This window comes from Pseudophryne corroboree, chromosome 9 (assembly GCF_028390025.1).
Source record: "Pseudophryne corroboree isolate aPseCor3 chromosome 9, aPseCor3.hap2, whole genome shotgun sequence".
In the NCBI taxonomy this organism is placed as follows: Eukaryota; Metazoa; Chordata; class Amphibia; order Anura; family Myobatrachidae; genus Pseudophryne; species Pseudophryne corroboree.
The window spans coordinates 143,833,065-143,855,535 of NC_086452.1; the positions used below are offsets into that span (position 1 = coordinate 143,833,065).

Genomic DNA, 22,471 nt, shown 5'->3' on the forward strand with positions numbered 1-22,471 from the left:
ACATGTGAAACATTGACATTGCCAGAATACCAGCATTAGGGTTAGGATGTGGGCAGGAGGGTTAGGGTTAGCCAAACTTGCCCACTCTCCTGGAAAGGCCAGGAGGCTCCCGAAATTAGGGTGGCACTCCCGGCCCCCCGGGAAAGGGGGCAAGTCTCCCACATCCCGCTCACCCCCGCCGTACCACGCACTCCTCCTGCTGCATGCCATGCCCCCCACCACTTTCACTAGAAAAAAGGGGCGGGATGATGACAGGATCGCGCTAAATCGCATCATCATAGCCTCACACCCACTCTGCAATAGGGAGCAGCCACAAAGTAGGTAAGTATGGGGTTAGCTTGTACCAGGGTGGGGCTTTAGGGATAGGGGACAAATACTCGCTGGAACGCTGACAGATTAGAGGTTTCATGGCTACATGGCCACTGGGAACCAATTGAAGCAAGCAGAGTGGTTAGCATGTTGACAGTTAATGTGTCGACACTGTCAGAATGTCAACATCTGAAATGTTGACATTGTCAGAATGCCAGCATTAGGAGGAGGGTAAGGGTTAAGCCTGTAGTACGCGGGTGGGGGTTTAGGGATAGGGGAGAAATACTCGCTGGAACGCTGAAAGATTGGAGGTTTCATGGTTACATGGCCACTGGGCTCCAGGAGAAGCAGCTGGAGCTACTGAAGCCATTGTGAGCAGAAAAGTGACCGCTAACATGTAGACATTTCTTCACTGTCAACATCATGAATGTCGGCAAATTGTACCACACCATTTTCAGTGATGGCAGTTTTCAAATGAGGTTGCTTAGTAAAGAGGTAGTACGGATGGTGTAATGGTTAGCATTACTGCCTCACAGCACTGAGGTCATTGGTTCATTTCCCACCATGGCCCTAACTGTGCAGAGTTTGTATATTCTCCCCGTACTTGCGTGGGTTTCCTCCGGGTACTCTAGTTTCCTCCCACAATCCAAAAATATACTGATAGGTTAATTGGCTCCCAACATAAAATTAACTCTAGTGTGAATGTGTCTGTATGTACATGTGATAGGGAACATAGATTGTAAGCTCCACTGGGTCAGGGACTGATGTGAATGGGCAAATATTCTTAGTATATCGCTGCGGAATATGTGTGCACTATATAAATAACTGGTAATTAATAAAATAAATAAATAATAAAGAGAATAATCAACGCTCATGTACCCAATCTTTTTTGCACCATATGGATTGAGATGCTTCACCATGGGTAGCGATGTGTGCCGTTTGCAAAATAATTTTTCTTATTTGCATAGCAGCATAAAAACTGAAAAGCATAAAAAGTCACTAACAGTCTGGCAGGGGCATTAGCTTAGTGCTTTTGTCACAAAAGCAATAAAATGAACGAAGTTGCATAACATTTCATGGCAAGAGTCATGGCCGCTCGTATTGATACTCTGTGTTTTTGTCTTTTTTTATCAAATTTGTGACATATCCGCACACAGAGGTAATGACAGCCCTAGAAATCAGTGTACTCATGCAATGCAGTTTTGCCACATTAGTATAGCGACTGAAATGTATATTGGGGGTAATTCCAAGTTGAACGCAGCAGGATTTTTATTAGCAGTTGGGCAAAACCATGTGCACTGCAGGGGAGGCAGATATAACATGTGCAGAGAGAGTTAGATTTGGGTGGGGTGTGTTCAATCTGCAATCTAATTTGCAGTGTAAAAATAAAGCAGCCAGTATTTACCCTGCACAGAAACAAAATAACCCACCCAAATCTATCTCTTTTTGCACATGTTATATCTGCCTCCCCTGCAGTGCACATGGTTTTGCCCAATTGCTAAAAAAACATCCTGCTGCGATCAACTTGGAATTACCCCCATTGAAAGAAAATTTGCTTGGCACAGCTACGTCGCAAAATCTGTAGCGCCAAATGGGTGCAGTTCAGCCAAGGTATTTGTGTATACTCTGTATATACTTCAAAACTATTTCTACTCAGCTGACGTCTACAACATCCTAATACCAGGTCTCTCCTTAAATATTTTTTGCTTGTATCCTGGCCCCTTCCTCAAAGTCAGCATATACAAGTGCCAGTACTAATAAGTAAGTGATATTTGGCTGGTTAGAACAAACAAAATTGCTTTATGGGAGGGCTGATGCAGAGTGATCACTATTCCAGCTGCCGTGGTGTATTCTGCATACGTTTTCACTGTCAATCCCCAGAAAGCGAACATATGCAAATGCAGAGTAGCGCGCATTAAGGATGCATCAAGCATTTCGGCCAGAGGAAGCGATAACAGCTGGTGGGATGGTTTGTTTTTTCCATAGGAAAAGATATACACTTAGGACGGAAAACAAAAGAGTAAAAATCACAAGCCCTTAATAAATGCTATACACTTACTGTATTAGCCATGTAAAAAAAGTGACTTGAAGAAGGTGTCAAGGGAAGCAAATACACAGAGGTTTATTTACAAATTCTAAAAGTCAGGGTTTCTGATCGTATTTGTGCCCAAAATTTAAAAGGGCAAACATGTCTAGTAAAAGTACTGCCCTTTTAAATTTTGTGCATATACGTGATCGGAAGCCCCAAGTTTAGAACTCAACGTAAATAAACTCCATACTCTTAATGGTACAATTAACGGCAATATACAGTATGCCATAATCATAGTTTACTATAGGCAGTGATGGGCAACCTGACACATTAAGGAGGCTGCATTGGTTGGGCCTCTAACCTTGGAAAGGGCACATTATTCTTATTCTCAGAAATAAGTTAAATCAATACATTTAATTAACAAAACCTAGCTATATCATAGCAGTTTTTTAAATAAGCATTACTAACTGTAGCTAGAAGCTGGGAGCTACACATGAAGACTCAGAAGGCCACCTGTTGCCCATCACTGCTTTAGGGCTGAAACACACACGCCGGCTATTGCCGGCCGGGAAAAAGCCAGATGGCTTTTTCCCATGCCGGTATTGTAATTAACAGTGTGAGGGGTAGGGTCCTTTCACACTGCATGGCCCCGGCCCGGCTGCCGGGTTGCAGCCGGAAATAGCCACTGGAAGGTCCGGCTGCCGGGCCGGGGCCGTTCCGTCTTTGAAGGCAGAGAACCGTGTGTGTGAAGGGGAGCTTTCACACACAACGGTTTTTTTTCAAGCCGTGTCTGCTGCTGCGCATGTGCACAGCATTACACTCGGCTCAATTCCGTTGTGTGTGAAAGACTCTGCCGGATGGTAAAAAGCCGGACAAAGTTTGTCCGGCTTTTTGTCATCCGGCGAAAACCGGGTAGCATGTTACAGCCCTTAGGGTATGCAAAATCTGGTAAGCTATAAAGTGGAAAAATTCTCACCTGTCCACAGGCAAGACCCATCCCCCTTTCCCCCATGCCATGGGGACAGGAAAGATTTAACTCAAGGGCATCAGCACCGGAAGCCTGTAACATGAAAACAGAACACAATTAATAAATCAACTGTTGTAATTGCTATATTGTTTATTAAAAGATAAAAAAAGCATAAAAAATGAATAGTTGTTGCATCTTTAAAACATGACTGATATGTGGTGTGCTAATAAAAATGAAAAGGTTCTTAGCAGTCCTACAGACCTTATTTCAATATGGATTATTCAGTGCTGCTTTTTTTTATTAATAAAAAAGGTGCCGGTACTATGCAAAAAAGGTACCGGTACTCACCTAAACTACTGAGCGTCATGTGACCAGGCTAGGATCTCTCTGCCAAATTAAGTAATTGGAACAGACTGATCTGGTGAAATAAGTTCCAGCAATGAGTGTTGAAATATATTAGCAATGATGGTAGAAGAGTTTCCGGTTTCCAGAAAAAAAGTTGTTGTACTCAGTACCATTGTGTATCATGACACAAAAGGACTGGTTCATTTTTGAATAAATAAATAAAATATAAAATAATGATTGTTGTAGTACAGTAATTGTGTTTTAATTGTGTGTCATATTGTTGACTTATTATTATGTATTTGTAATAAAATTTTTATTAGCGCTCTCTAAATTGAGTAATTGCATTACTCAGGAGTTTTATATTGTACATGTTATTTGCTATATTAGCATTTGGGAGTGGCTTGTTAGGCACTATCTATGTGGAGTTCTGAATTAAGAAACATTTTTTAACCTTTTGCACCCGATCACCTGTTTGTGTTTTTAGATGGTGTAATTGTTAGCATTGCTGCCTGATAGCACTGAAGTCATGGGTTCAGTTCCTTCCGTGGCCTAGTTGTGTAGAGTTTGTATATTCTCCCAGTACTTGCGTGGGTTTCCTCTGGGTACTCTGGTTTCCTCCCACAATTCAAAAATATGCTGCTAGGTTAATTGGCTCCCAACAAAATTACTGTAGAGTTCATCTCTTCTCCTTGGTGATACTGTATGGGCATATGCTCTGCATCCAAAGACATGGAAAGGACTGAATCTTGCCCTTACCTTCATTGTAGGTGCTTGATTCTTAAAGTATATCATAGTTATGACTACTTCTGCCCAGAATCTCTAATCCTGCATTACTCAGCATAGGCAGTATTCTTTCAACAATTGTGTGTTTGCCCTCTCTCTCATAGCATTAGATATGTAAGCAATCATCTGTTGATGTTGTAAGGCATTGCTCCTTAGAAAGATAGCTAAATCTCTGTTCTCATATTCTCCATTGTCAGACCTCAGCACATTTATTTGTAGACCTGTATGAGTTTCTTCTAGATTTTTGTACTCTGAAATCTTACTTGTTACGTTGCTTTTGGCTTTCAGGAATTATACGTATTATCTTGTAACATCATCTATGAACATCACAAAGTAGCACTACTTAATGACACAACAACCATAAGTTCACACACTTCCGTGTGCACTAGTTCCAATGGTGTTCTCACTCTGGATGCCGACTTTGGAAAGGGACCACATGTTTGCTTATTCTTCACTCAGTTTTCACATTATTGTCTTTCTGGGTTGTTCACTGATATACCTGTCACTATGCCATCTACGCGTTTCTGTACATTGTTATAGCCTAGTTGACCCAGTCTCCTATACCGTAGTTTCAAAGACTGCTTGGAATTTGAAGCTGTAATTGTACAATACTTCTCTGTGTCTAGGATGTACAGTTGTTGGCACAAAGTTGCTGTTGCAATTACAATCCCTATTTTATTGTACACAACACACTGTCCCTCTCTGAATTGGACCTTGTATAACTTCTTTTCCAGTATACTGATGGCAATCAGACTGGTGCCTAAATCTGGTACAAACATTTTATCTTCATTGTCTGTGACAACTGTTTCACCCTTGATCCTCAAGCATGCAGTAATTATCTCAACTGGCATTTAGGATTTTCCTATATACTATTTACAGGATCACACGACTTTAAGTACTTCAACCAACTTTCGTTACAGCTGAAGAGCTTTGTGACTCCTGAGTCCATGTACCAGCAATCTCTACATTGACTGACTACTAGATTTAATGCTGACTCACTCTTTTTGTTACACCTGCTTGAAGCAATACCACTTGGTTCACTTGCTCTGCAGTTTGAGGCCTTATGTCCTATCTTGTGACACTTGAAGCAATTGTACTTGGCCTTTTGGGTTTTGTGCCTTTTGATAGCAGAATATAATTCTCAGCAGTGGTCTCAACAGATATGCACTTTTGAAACTGATGTATCTTGGCAAATACAATCTCCGTTGATAGCTTGGAAGCAAAAGACTCCAAGAAAATCATACTAGCATAAGGTTTGCAACATCACTATTGCAACTTCCTTGTCATCTGTGAGAATGCCTACTGAAGTTAACTGCTGAGAAATAGAAAAAATCATATCTATATATTTTATTTTTATTCATATTTTTGCACGCACTTAGCTTATTGCAGTAAACAGCGTGCCTCAGACTTATTCATCTCATTAAGCAATTGTCTTCATAAGACATCTGTAAAGCTAGCCACATGTTATATGCAGTCCCCTTTCTGTTAATAATGGAATACATGTGTTCCTCTAAGGCTCTGTACAAATTATGCGATATTGCATGCAATACGGCTGATATAGTATGATTGCATATGATATCATGTAGTGTGTACACATGATATTGCATGTAATGCATGCTCCTGTGCCTTACATGCAACATCCTCCATCAGACCTGCATGCAGGTCCGACATGCAATGTTGCTTACGAGTGCCATGCTACCGAATGCAGCATGTCCCCATTCCTCGTCCTGCTGCCTCTCGTCCCAGCCAACATTGGTAAGTGTGTAAGCACATGCCGATGTCAGAGTCCAGACGAAGACAATGTTGCATCATGCGCACATCATTCTGATGTCTACACAGCCTTACAGCTAAGCCTGTGGTTCACATGGCTCACCCACATTGTCAAAGTTGGGGTTATCACAGGGATCATTAGTAACTTTCCTCAAGTTTTCCACTTTTATTGCATCTGTATGTCAAAGTTTCATGAAGCTTAAATCTCTAAATCCTTTAGCTTGGCACATCCTATTATTGCATTTAAACTGTACATTCCCACCCATGGTAATAATAACATGTCTTTATTGTACTCAGATACTTTTATTCTGTGTTGTTACAGCTGCATTCTTAGGGGGTATTTCAGAGTTGACCATGGAGGTGCTAAATTTAACACATCTACGATAATTTACTCTGACATGCGGGGGGACGCCCAGCACAGGTGGCGATGCTTTTGTACCTGACGAGTAGCTCCCTGCCAGTGCAGCTCCAACGCGCTGGCAGGGAGCTACTGGCCGCGTACTGGGTCGCAGTGGCTGCGTGTGATGTCAAGCAGCCGACGCGACCCGCCCCCTCAGTGGTCCGGACACACCTCCATTGTCCAGACCGCGCCCCATCAATGGCGTTCTAATGCCATTGCCATGCCCCCTCTCACCCCGCGACCGCCTCTGCCTGTCAATCAGGCAGAGGTGATCACAGCCAGTGCTGAAAGCATCTCACTGGGTTCCTGGGGTGCGCATGTGCAGTATGGCCACTGCGTGTGCGCACTTCACACAGTAATTCAGACTGCGATCACTGCCGCTGCAGCGATCCAGTCTGGGTTACCCCCTTAGTATCATTATTCTGCACATGCTGGTGGCCTGGGTCCATAATCTATTGGAAGAACCTATGTTGATAGGTTGATAGGTGTCAGTCCTACACAATGACTATCTGAACCAGGATGTGAGAACAGCAGGATGTGAGACAACACAGCGTTAATGTAGCACAATGCAGCAACATATGAAATAGGTCAAGCCTGGACCGTGTTAATGCAGGTGATGTGCGTGGCTTGTAGTGTGCACCTGCAATACTGCACATGCGGTGGTGGCAGTGGGACATGTAGTGCGGCCAACGGTGGTGACATAGTGGTTTGTAGTGTCACCACCGCTTTTATAGGTGGCTCCGGTGTGTGCCTGGGGCACAGTCTCTCTCTCGAGATAAACTCAGATATATGTTCTATCTGCACGGAGGACAGGGGACAAAGAAGGTGCTGTAAGATATGCATGCACAGCAGGAGTATTGCATCAGAGGTCGCACATCTGTTACTGTTGGGACGCAAGAACTACGAGGAGACAGTGCAGAGTGCCCTCAACAAATATAGCAAAAATATATGACCAGAATGCATTGTGTAACCTAAAAAGTGAGTATTTGCTATTTATTGTCGAGCTGCTAGCCCCAACATGTGTTTTATTTTTTATTATTATTATTATTATTAATAATAAAAATTTTCTTTATGTTTTAACATATTCAGTCAGTTTAGAAATAATGACCTGCTTGGTCATTCAGTACAGGATGTTTTTGCACAAAAGAGAATTATCTATCCTGTGTTGATCTCAATTACCTAGTAACTAATAGGAGTCTTGAAAGAATAACATGTGCACACAGCTGATACTTTATGCAGAATGGAGGCATGACCACATAGAGTGAAGATTAGTACCACATGGGGGGAGGATTACTTCACACTGTGTCTTTGTCTTTCACATAATGCAAACAGCACAGGAACAAACAACTACATGGAGGTTATAGCCTGCAAAAACACTCATCAAAAATAGCGCTGTCAAGGATCTACAGGTTTTGTCTCGTGTAAATGTGGTTGGTGGTTTGTTTGCTGTTATTGTACTGTATACCAGCAAGTCTGCTGTCTACAGAATCTGAGGTCATGGTGAAGCATTATACTTTTTTAGATGTACAATAGACTGTTTTATAACTCCAAGTTTAATTTATTGTCTATATCACTATTTAGTTATTTTCTTTAACTTATTTTAACCCTTTCATAAATCACTTAAGTATAGAAAAAAGAAATATTACAACTAGAGCTCAGCATACGCTATACAATTACCTGTCAGATAATCTGTGGTTGGAATGAAAACCTGGTAATGGATGAGAGCAACTGACAATCGACCATTTGCTACCAAACACTGGAAAATGGACAAAACCTGTCCACACTGGCGTGTCTATAATGGGTGCAGTGAACACAGGCCCCTTGGTCCAGAGGGGGCCCACACCGCACACACTGCGCTCATTTCTTCTATACTTACCTTTCCGGCATCCATCGGTGACAGTGTGTGGGCCCCCTCCTCTCCTGTAGCCATCACCGCCGCTGCTAGCGCACTGAGCACTAGAGACTCTGGCACAGTGCCAGAGTCTACAGTGCATGTGTAGGACTCCGAAACAATGGCGCGGCGGCCATTTTTTTTAGCTCTGGGCATGCGCTATAGACTCTGGCCCTCTGCCAGAGTCTCAACGCTGAGAGCGCTATCAGCGGCGGTGATGGCTACAGGAGAGAAGGGGGTCCACACACGGAGTCTGCACACGGGTCCCCTTCTCTCTAGAAATGCCACTGCCTGGCCATGATTTAACCCAGTGGTTCCAAACCTCGGTCCTCAAGTACCATCAACAGTTGGTGTTTTCTAGGTGACCTAGCAGGTGAACAGGTGTATGCCTCTAATATTTTATATATGCTGTTAGACATGAATAATGTATATATTTTGCTTAGTATCACTCAACACTATATTTTATCTACACAAAGAAATATGGTAATTAAATACTACTTGTGGCATGTAGGCACAAATCATGGGCCCGACTGACTTCATTACGTTTCTTTGCTCTTTTATTTTTTCCAGTGTAATGCTGATTTTGTCAAATCTAATTATTAGGGGCACTTCAGGTACATGCAATATAGAAGCGATGCATGCAAATATGCAGTTGGTATAGCATATAAACAATGACTCCATACATAGTGCATTTTACCTCCCAGCCCTATAGGGGTGCAAATGAAAATGCACAAAATTTTGTCACCTTATGTGATCTTCCAGTGTTTCTAAATTAATGAACCCCACTGATTCTATAGAATATTCCACAATTACACATTTTTGAAATATCTATAAATCAAGAGTGAACAAAATCATCCCATATGTAAATAAAATACTTTACTATGACTCTCATGTGGCGGGATGTACTAAAAGAAAAATGCAGCCAAACTCTTAAAACAGCCATTTTCAGAGTTTTGGACTATTTCCCATATGTACTAAGTTCCATAATGCAATACTTTCCAGAGCTTGGGTCCATTAGCCAATGCCATATATAGATGATGTTCATAATATAGAGTAAGCCTATGGGCTTCTATTCACATTGTGCACTGAGAAGGATCCAATCAGATTCCTCCCAGTGTCCACAGCAGCGCAAACATCATCCAGCGCATGTGCAGAAGGATCCCCGGGTCATAAACCCAGAAGTCCTATCATCACAAAGGAAAAGAGCTGTCCTTTGTGATTTTAATTGCAATTCTATGTGCATACTGGTGTCATTAGAGGTGGATGGATTTGAAACGTATGCTTCCTTGCACCTGGAGAGAGAGGATGAGGAAGGGGGAGAAGCAGATTAACATTGTCCAAGTACAGTAAGTTCACACTTGCATAATTACAAAAAGATGCAGGCCAGCATAGGGCTTGATATACACTTTTCCAAGCCATATAATTTGGAAGTTCTTGAGTACTAGTGGAAATATTGATGATGATGGCCATCAGGACTAGTAAACTGATTGTGCTAGGCTGATTCAGAATTCACCACTGACTGATTGGTGCTTTCCTCAGGCATATATTTTGTTTTGTGTGTGTGTTTTTAAGCAACATTTTTTTAATCCACTTGGTTATTTAACCCTTTTTGAATATTTATTTACTTATAATATGTATTTTATACCCTTATTACTATATACTGTTTAATCAGCATCTGACAGAGGCCTTTTAAGAAACTGACACGTTTGAAGGAAATGAACAACTATTAACATTTTTTGGTTATATTTCATATTTAATTTTATCTTTATGTATTTACCATATTCTTTTAGATAAATCAATTGTATATTTAGTCATAACTTGACCACATGTTGACTGCAGCCGTGCATGAATAGTCCTAATTGATGCAGATATACAGATATGATGGGTCATATATGACCCATCAGCAGGTAAGATGAACAGTGTCATATCTGTAGTACGTGCCCTTAGAAACAACACTTGATAACCAATACATCTAGAATTTCTAAAAATGTATTTTGTTTATGCAGTAGACACTAGTTTACAAAAAAAATACTTACAATTGTCTCCCTTTTTATATTAAATAATAATCAAATATTAAAAATACATTTATTTATTTCCATTATACAGTAGCAGTCCTATTTAATGAGGCCCAAGAGAAGGAAGGAAGCCCCGCAGATCGTGTTTATACACTTGTTATGCTGTCAAAAATATTTTTAGAAGCAGTACTCTTTTATGGACTTTTGGTTTAATAGAAAATACAATAGAATACCGACTAGCATGCCCTGGTAATTAATAAAATTAAAATCCATTAAAAGGTAATAAATCCTCTTTCTAATTTGAGGTTACTGTCCCTCACATGGTCACGTAGGAACACAGTACTAGATAACTATCTTTACATAGGGGGTAATTCAGAGTTGATCGCAGCAGCAAATTTGTTAGCAGTTAGGCAAAACCATGGCCCTCATTCCGAGTTGATCGCTCGCTAGCTGCTTATAGCAGCAGTGCAAACGCTAAGCCGCCGCCCTCTGGGAGTGTATCTTAGTTTAGCAGAAGTGCGAACGAAAGGTTAGCAGAACAGTGCTGAAATGTTTCCATGCAGTTTCTGAGTAGCTGCAGACCTACTCCTACCTTGCGATCACTTCAGACTATTTAGTTCCTGTTTTGACGTCACAAACACGCCCTGTGTTCGGCCAACCACTCCCCCGTTTCCCCAGGCACACCTGCATTTTTACCTGACACGCCTGCGTTTTTTTAGCATACTCCCGGAAAACGGTCAGTTACCACCCAGAAACACCCACTTCCTGTCAATCACTCACCGATCAGCAGAGCGACTGAAAGCGTCGCTCGACCTTGTGTGAAAGTGCATAGTTTTTTGTGAAAGTACGTCACGCGCGTGCACTTCAGCCCGTACGCATGCGCAGAAATGCAGATTTTTAGCCTGATCGCTACGCTGCGAACAACGGCAGCTAGCGATCAACTCGGAATGACCCCCCATGTGCACTGCAGGGGGTGGGGGCAGATATAACATGTGCAGAGAGAGTTAGATTTGGGTGGGGTGTGTTCAAACTGAAATCTAAATTGCAGTGTAAAAATAAAGCAGCCAGTATTTGCCCTGCACAGAAACAAAATAACCCACCCAAATCTAACTCTCTCTGCAAATGTTATATCTGCCCCACCTGCAGTACACATGGTTTTTCCTAACTGCTAACAAATTTGCTGCTGCGATCAACTTAATTACCCCCATAGTTCTTACAAGGGAATAATCCATTGTTATCTTTGATGCAACCAATGCTAAATTTGAACTTTACAGACATTACTTTAGTATGTAATGAAGTATATTATTAAGTTACGTTACAGTATGTAAAACCACCCTTCCACAGTTTGTACAGTACTGACATCACAGTCTGTAATTTATCATGTGTGATTACAAAGAACATATTACATTGTTCATGGTCAGAGCACCCTTATGACTGCACAATACAAACAGAGAAATGGTTGGCAAATTAGGCTCAGGTTTAATATATGTAATCCATTGTGTAAGTGGCCTTAACTACTACTTAAGTCCCTTGCTATGCTTTCAACTCTTGACCCCTGCCTACCATGGCACTTTACATTGAGAATTATTGTTTGATCAATAATGCACAATTGACCACTTTGGTGCAAGACAGGCTCATCTAAATTGCCTTGGTGTGCAACAGAGGTCTGCCATTAGGGGGATATTGACACTTTAGATAGAACGTATAAACCAATATACAGTATACTGCCACATCAATCTTTTTGTAACCCTTTCTGTACATTAAATTAAATATTAAAAGAATAAAGCAGATTTTAAGTATGACTGTAGTTTTTAACATGCTGTAATACAGTGCATTGAATTGTAAATTTACAGCACCCTCACCCAAGTCCTCCTTTGCAAATTGGCAGCCATTAAAGATGAAAAGAACACTAAGCATAGCAGCCTTATAAAAAGGAGAACAGGCAACATAATAAAGCCATTCATCATAGTCTGCCTAAAGTAGCAAAGCTCTTGTCAAGCTTGGATTTTACAAAAGATTTCATGGTCAATTAGGTAAATACAGGTATAAAATGAACCTAGTCCCGAAGATCAGAAAGCCAATTACTGATTATGTTTAATTTCATTCCCCTAAATCCCCAAAGTGTTTTTTTTCCTTTCTTTAGTGGGTTTACAATGTAAAGAGAAAATGGAAAGTAGGCAGGTTGTAGTTAGATGCATTAAAACACTTTGTGAAGCAAAACCAATTAGCAATCCATTATACTTAGCTTATGTGAGGGTATAAAGAACGGAGTCATTTATAGTATTTTAATGCAGCATATGCAGCAAGACTGGAGGGGGATTATGCTGCAGGTGTACTGATGGGATTGCACTGTTCTAGATCAATGTGGGTGGTATTTCCCTTTATGTGATGATCCTAGTTACAGTATGTTTAGAGGTCACAGGGTAATATTCCCTAGTCTAGACATATGGATGTTTAATACTATTATCTGCTTTTATTTTAAAATAAATAAATAAGCTAATGGGCTTTTAATTAATTCTGTATGTGTATTAACCACTTGTTTTGTTGGTGCTCTGTCTCTTAAACTCCCCCTTTACAGTAAGTTATATTCCAAATGCTACTGATTTCAAAGACCAAGAATACTGGATTGACATAGCTAAAAGCTGCACAGTAATGTATATGTGGCTGATATCATGCCTCTACCTTGCATGAACTTGACCAGCTCATTTTCAATTTACTTTATTTTTGTGGAGGGTGAACACAATATAGTACTCTGAAGACATATGATTGGATAATATAAAGTGCAGCCCTGGTATTATTGGAAGGCAATGTACATCCCATAATTTGGACATATTTTTGAAGGCCCTACACAGTATGTGAATATTTGGTGAACACCTGTTTATTTCTCAGAATGCTCAGGAGACTCCTGCAATAGTTAGCAATCTCCTTGTCACGCTCGGTGTAAGTTGGGGTTCCGACAACCGAGTTTTGGCTGAAGGGACAGCTACCTGTGAGGAGAGTAAACCAGGTGGCAGAATGTAATTCCTCCTCATGGGGTGGAAGCCAAACTAAGTGTTATCGTTGGCCGGATGGCGTAAAGAAAAGGAGGACTTTGTAGGAAGATAACTGTAGTTTTAATGAATAATCAGGCTGTACACGAATATTGGAGCAATTGAAGAAACTGGAAGAAGTAGAGTCTATGGTTAAATGACTTGAAGAGTGAAGCTGAAGAACTCCGGTAAAGAAGAACTGAAGACTGTGTTTTATGATTAAAAGACGAGGCTGAAGAACTTGGACTTTGAAGAAATTAAGACTGTGGTTTGTAATTGAAAGACGAGGTTGAATAACTTGGACTTTGAAGAAACGAGGACTGTGGTTTGTGATTGAAAGACGAGGCTGAAGAACTTGGACTTTGAAGAATTGAGGAGTGTGGTTTGTGATTGAAAGATGAGGCTGAAGAACTTGGACTTTGAAGAAATGAAGACGTCTGCGGGAGCCGCCGTTAGCACCTGGAGCTCCTCTACGGCCTGGGACCCCGTGAGTGCTTCCACGAGTGGCAACGGACTTAGACAGCAGAACTGCAGCAGCGTTTAGGTAACCGATGGATGAGAGCAACCAGGACCAGGGAACCAGAAGTAACCTGGTAGCATAGAGCTGGAGAACCTTTCACAAGGAGGTAACATGAAGCACTGGCACTCTCCCTCTGAGCCAGCCCCCTTTTGTAAGAGGAAAACACGCAGGATTGGCTGGACATAGATTGGGAACTTCATTGGTAATACTCTGGTCTCCAACATGGCTGCCCCCAGCACAGGAGAAATACTTAGCTGTTAGCACACAGCTTTAGCCAGCTTCTGTCTCTGATACACTATACTGTGTCACCACTAGAGGACCTTACAGCAGCGATCCCCGCCACAGCGCCCGGCTCTCCAGACCCTCGGCCCCTGTCCCTTGGCAGCCGCACATCCGTCCAGAAGGACCACCTGCTAGCAGCTCCCTGCTGCCACAGCCGTGCCAACCAGAGGGATCGTAACCCGCAGGAGCACCCGCCGGAGGTAAGGCTCCGGAGCCTGACATTCCTGAGTGTCTCTGGCATCCCCCCCAATGCCCAGCCACAATGAGATATGGTGAGTCTAGCACAGCACTGCTGCAAGGACCACCAAGGTGGGATGGTCATCACACTGCAGTGGTCAGAATATTATAATGTAAATTGTGTTAAACAATGCAATGGCCTAGTTGTGATGACGCAAGTCATGTCATTAAGTCCTTCTTCCCAGTCATCTCCTAGAGAGGTGCTTTGATATTAAGCTTATCTTAGTGGAGGGGGCTTGAAAATCACTCCACAGACAATAAGGAGAGCAACTTTCTGGTAAAGTAGCAAATAGCTAGTAATTATAGTATTTATATATGTTCTTTTTGGATATAATGTCAACAGTTCTTCATATTTCAGGTTAAACAGGAGTCTTAATTACTGAGAAAAAGTAATTAAAGTGTATACAATCCATAAACAAAAACCCAGAAGATCAGATTTGAAAACTACCATAGAAACAGGAGGCAATCACGAGATGACCTGCCGGAATCCAGACAGGTGGTGAAATGTCGCAGCTGGAATACCAGCGCCACAAGCTTTTCTCCATCTGTGAGTGTTCACGACACTCATAGAGAGAGAATAGAACCTATGGTGAATGCAGCGAGCCACTGTGCCTGCAGCATGGCAAGCCCATAGAGGACTTTCTAGTGCTCGCCTCGCTACCGGCATACTGACATTCAGGATGCCACTGTCTGTATCTTGACACCCGTCACCCCAGCCGCCGGTATATAGTATGTATTCCATAGAAACATGTCAGAGTTTCTCCTCTCAGTAGAGAATTGTCAGCATCCAAATAGGGCAGTGCAGGTGAGCTCTGCAGAATAAACTATAGACAGACTGTTGTGGCCAGTAAGGAAACAGCAGACAACCTTTTATTAGGTAGCTAATGGGAAGAGTGAGAATAACTGAGATTACAAGGAGAGAATTGACCTCATAGTCATGGATGTAAAAAATGCCCATATTACCGTTCATGTGGGGGTAGCTTTACTATTTTCCTCACAATTTTATATCCTTTGCTGCTGTTAAATAAAGTGACTTATGTTCCCTGCTCTGGTTTTCCTAGAGGACACTTTACATTTAAAGTTTCTATTTGTAACCACTGACCATAAATAGTCTATCTTTCAGAGGTTATCTCTACAACATATCTAATAAAACTAAAAGCAGATTGTATACTGTACATCTTATATTCAGAAACATTACCTCGGCCATATGGGAAAGCTGTATCCAATCATCCTTATTGTAGCTGCACATAATGCTTGCTATAATGATCTGAAATACAATATGTGATAAAACATTACTTCATTTACTAAAAAACATTTACTTGGTTCAGCTACGCAGCATTGCTTTTGTACACACTGTCAGTTCAGTTATATCCGGCAAACTATTCCCTATTATTACAAGAACAATCACATTTTAACTTGTATTTTCCTTTTCTCCTAAAAATGCATAGCACTGCTTTATATTCCGTACTAAAGGGGCTGTTACATTATAAAGACTATGGGCAGATCGATCCAGAGTCACATGCAATGACGATGTTTATAGAGTTGGCCGATGTTACTGCGCATCTGTAAAAACTGGTATGGTATGGCATTACACAGGGTGTATGTACAAAGGTGCTGTTGTGATCGAGACGCATTGTATCAGAATGATCTTGGCAAAGTGCTGGGTGTTACTGGGCGGTGACTGGGAGGTGGCTAAAGAGGTGCATGGCTGTGTTATGGGTGTGTTGCTGAAGTGCTTACTTACACACTCAGTCGTTCACAGTGGAGGCCATACTCTGCACTTGCAATAGAGCTGGTGCAAGTTTTGATGGTTTGATTGATGGTGGCATCTAAAGACATTTCAGGCGGTATTACAGTATCTATGGTCATTCAAAGTGGGTGTCTTAGTCCTTGCAAATTCATACGCATGGATGTACACCAGGGAAGGGCTTTGTAGTTGTATTTCATTTCTGGTATGGCATTCGCAGATGGGCAACCATCAAAAGACGCAGCCACATCTACCTCTGAATCAGGCCCTACACTGGATTGTTTTGTTATCTCTTTATCAGTTACTTCAATGGGTTTGGTGTCACCCAGTGTGGAATGTGTGAGCGCAACAAAGTAGTGAGTACTTAAAAAAAGGGATTGGCCTTGTGTCTCTAACGCTATGTCCCTTGGTGTATGACTTTTGTCATGCCCCAGTCTTTGTCACTCTGGGGGCTTACCCAGGACTCCAGCCTCCCCATCATCTTCCGGCACATGGGCGTGTCATCGATCACTGCTGTTCGGTGACACCATCAGAGGGCCTGACACCAGAAGAGCAGAGCAGCTCTGCTATTTTGGTGTCAGCATCTCAGATGCTATCACTAGGTGTGGTCTGCACCGCCCTAGTGACGCCATGGCTCTTTATTACTTTGTTGCGTTTGAGCAAAGTATCTGTATCACAATGAGTGGTTTACTTATCTTGTTGTTGGATACAATACATACCTACTTTTTTCATGTGTTGGATGCATTTGTATGCATGCAGCAAGAATTATTATTATTATTATTATTATTAGCCTCATTCCTGAACCAACCCCATCACAACAACAGCTCTATTTATAGAATATAATTTCTGTGCAATGTGGATTCACAAATACAGTGCATAATGGGGGTAATTCCAAGATGATCGCAGCAGGATTTTTGATAGCAACTGGGCAAAACTATGCTGCACTGCAGGTGGGGCAGATGTAACATGTGCAGAGAGAGTTAGATTTGGGTGTGGTATGTTCAATCTGCAATCTAATTTGCAGTGTAAAAATAAAGCAGCCAGTATTTACCCTGCATAGAAACAATATAACCCACCCAAATCTAACTCTCTCTGCACATGTTATATCTGCCTCCCCTGCAGTGCACATGGTTTTGCCCAACTGCTAACAAAATTCCTGCTGCGATCAACTTGGAATTACCCCCAATACCATTTTGTGAAATGATGAATTAAACACAGAACCTGAACATTTATAATCTAACCCTCTGCCAAATGGCTTGTTTCTCTGTGCAATTGTACTGGCAAAACTTTGCTAATCTGTACTGCCAAATACATTAAGTAATGCATATATGCATGGGATTTTGTTCTATACGCTGACATGAAAACACAAGAGAAAGTTTGCCCTGGGCAAATAAATGTACCAGCTCTAAAATCAACATGTTGAATCCAGAAAAGAACAACTCTGCTATGCATACCTTGGGACAGGAAGCTGAAAAACTAAAACAATGAAGGACATCTAAAATGACTTACTGGCCCAGGGGTCAAGTGGTTACTTTATACAATGCTTTCTAAAAAGGTGAAACTACAACTATAAACACTAAAACTATAACATGCTGTCAAAGGTTTACATATAAATGTTACAGCATTTCAACTACAGTATCTGCAACATGGGCATAAAACTATGGGGGGTATTCAGTGAAAAAACCCTGCACTTTTCGCTATTTTTTGGGGGGTCAAATGGGGATGCACCCTATTCAATAGGAGGGTGTACTTTCCGCCTAGGTGAAAAATTCAGCAGGAGTAAACAACATCTGGATTGGTGAATCCACGTGCTTTCGCACCTGCGCCGGCGATAACATGGGCCACTTGCAATGATTTTGAGGCATTTTTCGCCAATGTCTTTTCACTAAAAAAAAGTGAAAATTATTTGGTGAAAATGCCTTTAAAATGGGTGTAAACTGCCCGCAATTGAATACGCAGGAGGGGGGTGAATTCGATAGCTAGGTCCAAAATTGTTGGAGCTAATTGAATACCCCCCAAGTGTTGGGTATAATGAAGAAAAGTTTCTGTATTTGGTATCTGGTTTAAAACAGTGTCCTCCTACTTAAAGTATGTACAATGTGGAAAATTTGGTATATCATTGTTGTGATTTGGTATACCCATAATAAATATACCAACAGATCAAGACTGGGCAGCAAACAATTCTAAGGGGTATATTTACTAATTTTAGATTTGGTATTCGATTATAAGGTCAATTTAAATTATCTAAAATTGAATCAAATTATATATTTTTCACTATCCAAATTATTCATTTACAGCATTAACATTTGATTTTGAAACCGATTTCAAATTTTGTGTCAATTTTGACTAGTGGTTTCTTGTTCAGTTTTGGATGTTCGTTTCAACATCGAACATAAAATCACCTGAAAAATCTAATATAAAATCAAATGAAACAGAGTTAAAATCAACAAACACTTCCTTATGTCTTCCTATTGGACAAAACAGATCACATGCAAGAAGCTTCTGTGGTCCTCTAATTCTGTCTTGAATACATCACTGATGGTGGGGTGACTGCAGATGCTTAGGACCAGTTCTGTGAACATGTAGAATGGGTCATGCATCGTCGCACACAGTGCCCCCTAAGCAGCAGTCTATCTCTGAATGAGGCCCATAATTCCTACAGCCACAGTGAACCACGTTTGGGACCCATTTTATTGGATATGTGCACATATCCTCAAGTGTTTATTGATGTCTTTTAAAATTGATGAAAACATCTAAAATCATGTGTCACTTAGAGCCTTCATAGTATTGTTAATATCTGGCCTGATTCATTGACAGACACTATAGCAACCGCACCTGCGATTGTGCACATTGAGGATGCACAAAATCATAAAAAAAAACCCAGTAGCCTTCAAAAGTAAAGGGACACCCAGGAGAGCAATTGCAAGGACGCAGCAACTGCGTACACATTCCCACCCAGCGGAATGCCCCCCAATTTTTTTTGTTGCATCGACTCCCCCATCAATGCCCACAAACTGTGCCTGACTGTCAATCACTCTGTGTAAAGGTAAGTGCCATGAGCGGCATGGCTTTTAGATTTTGGCACATGTGCCGTGTGAAGCATATGCATGCGCAATTTACCAGTAATCACTCAGTTGCAAAAAAAAATAAAAAATAGGCATAGCGCCGGTCTGTCATATATACTTTTATAGGCAATGAAGGTTTAGAGAATAGAATATTGTCTAGAAACTAAAATCACCTGCCTGCTATTAGTCTATTATTCGAGGGATTTCTATTTCAATTATTTATGTTTGATTGCCTATGTAACCAATAAGTACCAATTTTTTGTCGATATTCGATTTTGAACGGGATTTGGTTTTATATTCAATTTTACCTTTAGTGAATCTCTAAATTGCAAAATCACATGAAAATTTTAAAAAATATACCAAAAACCTAAAAGCAACCATAAGTAAATATACACCCAAATCTAAAGGTACATGCATACAGCAAAAGCACTGGTATAGCACTACACCCAAAGCAGTCTGGGTGTATTGATGCCTTTTTGAAAATTTCCTTTCCAATTTCACTTCCCATATTCATGGTGGTATCTGTATGTTCTCCTAGGAGACAGTCAATGTATAGTCCCAAACAGACTATGGGGGTAATTCCAAGTTGATTGCAGCAGGATTTGTGTTAGCAATTGGGCAAAACCATGTGCACAGCAGGGGAGGCAGATATAACATGTGCAGATAGAGTTAGATTTGGGTGGGGTGTGTTCAATCTGCAATCTAATTTGCAGTATAAAAATAAAGCAGCCAGTATTTACCCTGCACAGAAATAAAATAACCCACCCAAATCTAACTCTCTCTGCACATGTTAAATCTGCCTCCCCTGCAGTGCACATGGGGGGTAATTCCAAGTTGATCGCAGCAGGATTTTTGATAGCAATTGGGCAAAACCATGTGCACTGCAGGGGAGACAGATTTAACATGTGCAGAGAGAGATAGATTTGGGTGGGGTGTGTTCAATCTGAAATCTAAATTGCAGTGTAACAATAAAGCAGACAGTATTCACCCTGCACAGAAACAAAATAACCCACCCAAATCTATCTCTCTCTGCACATGTTAAATCTGTCTCCCCTGCAGTGCACATGGTTTTGCCCAATTGCTATCAAAAATCCTGCTGCGATCAACTTGGAATTACCACCTATGTACTGAAAGAGCTGAGAAACAAGCAACATCTTTGTAATAGATGTAGGAATCATCAGATAATCTAATGTCATAATTGTGCGTACCGTTTCGTATTGACAACGTAAACACGCACATTAAAGTGAATGATATTCTTTCAGTGTCCAAAAGGTATCACTTTGATGTGCATGTTTACTTTGTCAATACGGTACGGACAATTTTTACCTTTTAGTATCTGTTCATTCCTAATTATTACCCTAGAAGGCACTAGGCAACATGCACAATTTATCCCTGGAGGTCTATACACTTGCCTACAGCTCATTGACTTGCACATCACCAGTAGCACAATATTCTTATCATATTCTTGCATTTCTGTAAATTCCTCTATAGTGAGTATTATTTTATATATATATATATCTCCGATATATTAGCCCAGATCTGTGACTTTGTGCCTCATTTGCTAATGCTGGGCGGTGTCACAACACTGGGAGGAGTTAGTCAAATGAGTCACAGATCTGGGCAAATCTATAGGAGACTAGGAGCAGAAGTAGATGGTATGGGCATGTCACAGGCAGGGGTGCAAACCTCCCAGCTTTGTTCAGGCAGAAGGAGAGACATACGCGGCAAAAAGGGGGCATGACCAACGAAAAGGGGGCGTGGCTTCACAGAGGACCCGCAATCGTGAGCCACTCCCCCGTTTTTGTCAGTGAGGGGGCATGCCCAGCGCTCTGTGAGCTGCTGGCATGCCGCCAGGGGTGGATTATGAGTCTGGGGGGCCCAGGGCACTTGAGACAGGGGGGCCCTATCTCATTGCTGTGCCTGCTGTGGGTGTGGGGGCGTGGCCTAATCGCAGGACGGGTAGCCATGCCCCCTTACGCAAATTCTGGGATTTTTTTTTTTTATGGGATTTTGGCCCCTCAGCTAGGGGTAAATCCAGAGGGGGTGGTCGCTCCCCCCTACACAGGCAAAAGAAAGCAGGGAGGCTGCTGCCTCCCTGCAACACCACAGACCTGTGGTGCTACAGTCAGCGTGTGCGGACTGTAGCACAATGCTGCTGCTGTTGCTGGCAGGACGAGGGAGCTTCAGAGCTGGGACAGAGCTACTCCAGCAGGGGTGCCCCCTAAAACTGTGGGGCCCACGGTACGTACCCCTGGACCCCCTCTTAATCTGGTTCTGCTTCCGGACCCCCATTAATCAGTACCCCCTGATGCCCCCTCTCCCTCTGTCTCCACTAAATAGACGCTGTGCTAAACAGAACTGCGAGTACAGGAGCTTCCCAACTGCACCCCCACCCCCACCGCGGGACAATGTGGCCCGCGGGTGGGACAGCAGGACAGACCACAAAAAATTGGACTGTCCCACAAAAATCGGGACAGGTGGGAGGTATGAGGGTGTGTGAGGGGGTATGCTGTATAGACAGCAGGCACTGGCTCACTGTGTGCTTGACCCCCCACATCAGCAAACTCAGCAGGGTCTCTCTGGCACGGAGGAGCGCCACTTTCTGGCACACTCCACGCTTCTTAGCTGCAGTTTTGTGGGGCACCTGCCGCTGTGCAGGTTCCATACTGCCTCTGTTATCTCCAGCCCCGGCAACCCCACCGCTAGCTGCAGCGCTGCCACCCGCAGTGAGGTGCGCCCAGCTCCTTTACACACTTTAGCCGGCGGGCAGCGCTGAAGTCTGCGCTGCTTGCAGGCTCCGACCCCCTCCTCCCTCCAGCCGCAGCGTCTCCTGGGGGCTAACCAGTCACTCCCAGTCTCCCCTTACCACAGTGCCCGGCAGCCGCGAGTTCCGTGCCGCGTGCATGCTATGACCCCCTCCTCCCTCCAGCCGCAGCGTCTCCTGGGGGCTAACCAGTCACTCCCGGTCTCCCCTTACCACAGTGACCGGCAGCCGCACGAGGTCCGTGGTGTGTGACTGAGGAGTGGGGGGGGGGGGATGCGGACGGGCAGAGGAAGCAGAACTCCAGCCTGAGAGAGTCAG

General features: G+C 42.4%; 1 protein-coding gene across 1 annotated transcript in view; it reads right to left on the reverse strand.

Annotated features, from left to right (window-relative positions):
* DPYD (dihydropyrimidine dehydrogenase) overlaps positions 1–22,471 on the reverse strand; it is a 1,751,827-nt gene that overhangs the window by 617,227 nt on the left and 1,112,129 nt on the right. Inside the window, exons 14-15 of the mRNA XM_063941496.1 lie at positions 15,776–15,844; positions 3,315–3,398 (exon numbers count right to left, since the gene is read on the reverse strand). Of these exons, the coding sequence (XP_063797566.1) occupies positions 3,315–3,398; positions 15,776–15,844 (153 nt within the window). The remainder of the gene's footprint in view (positions 1–3,314; positions 3,399–15,775; positions 15,845–22,471) is intronic.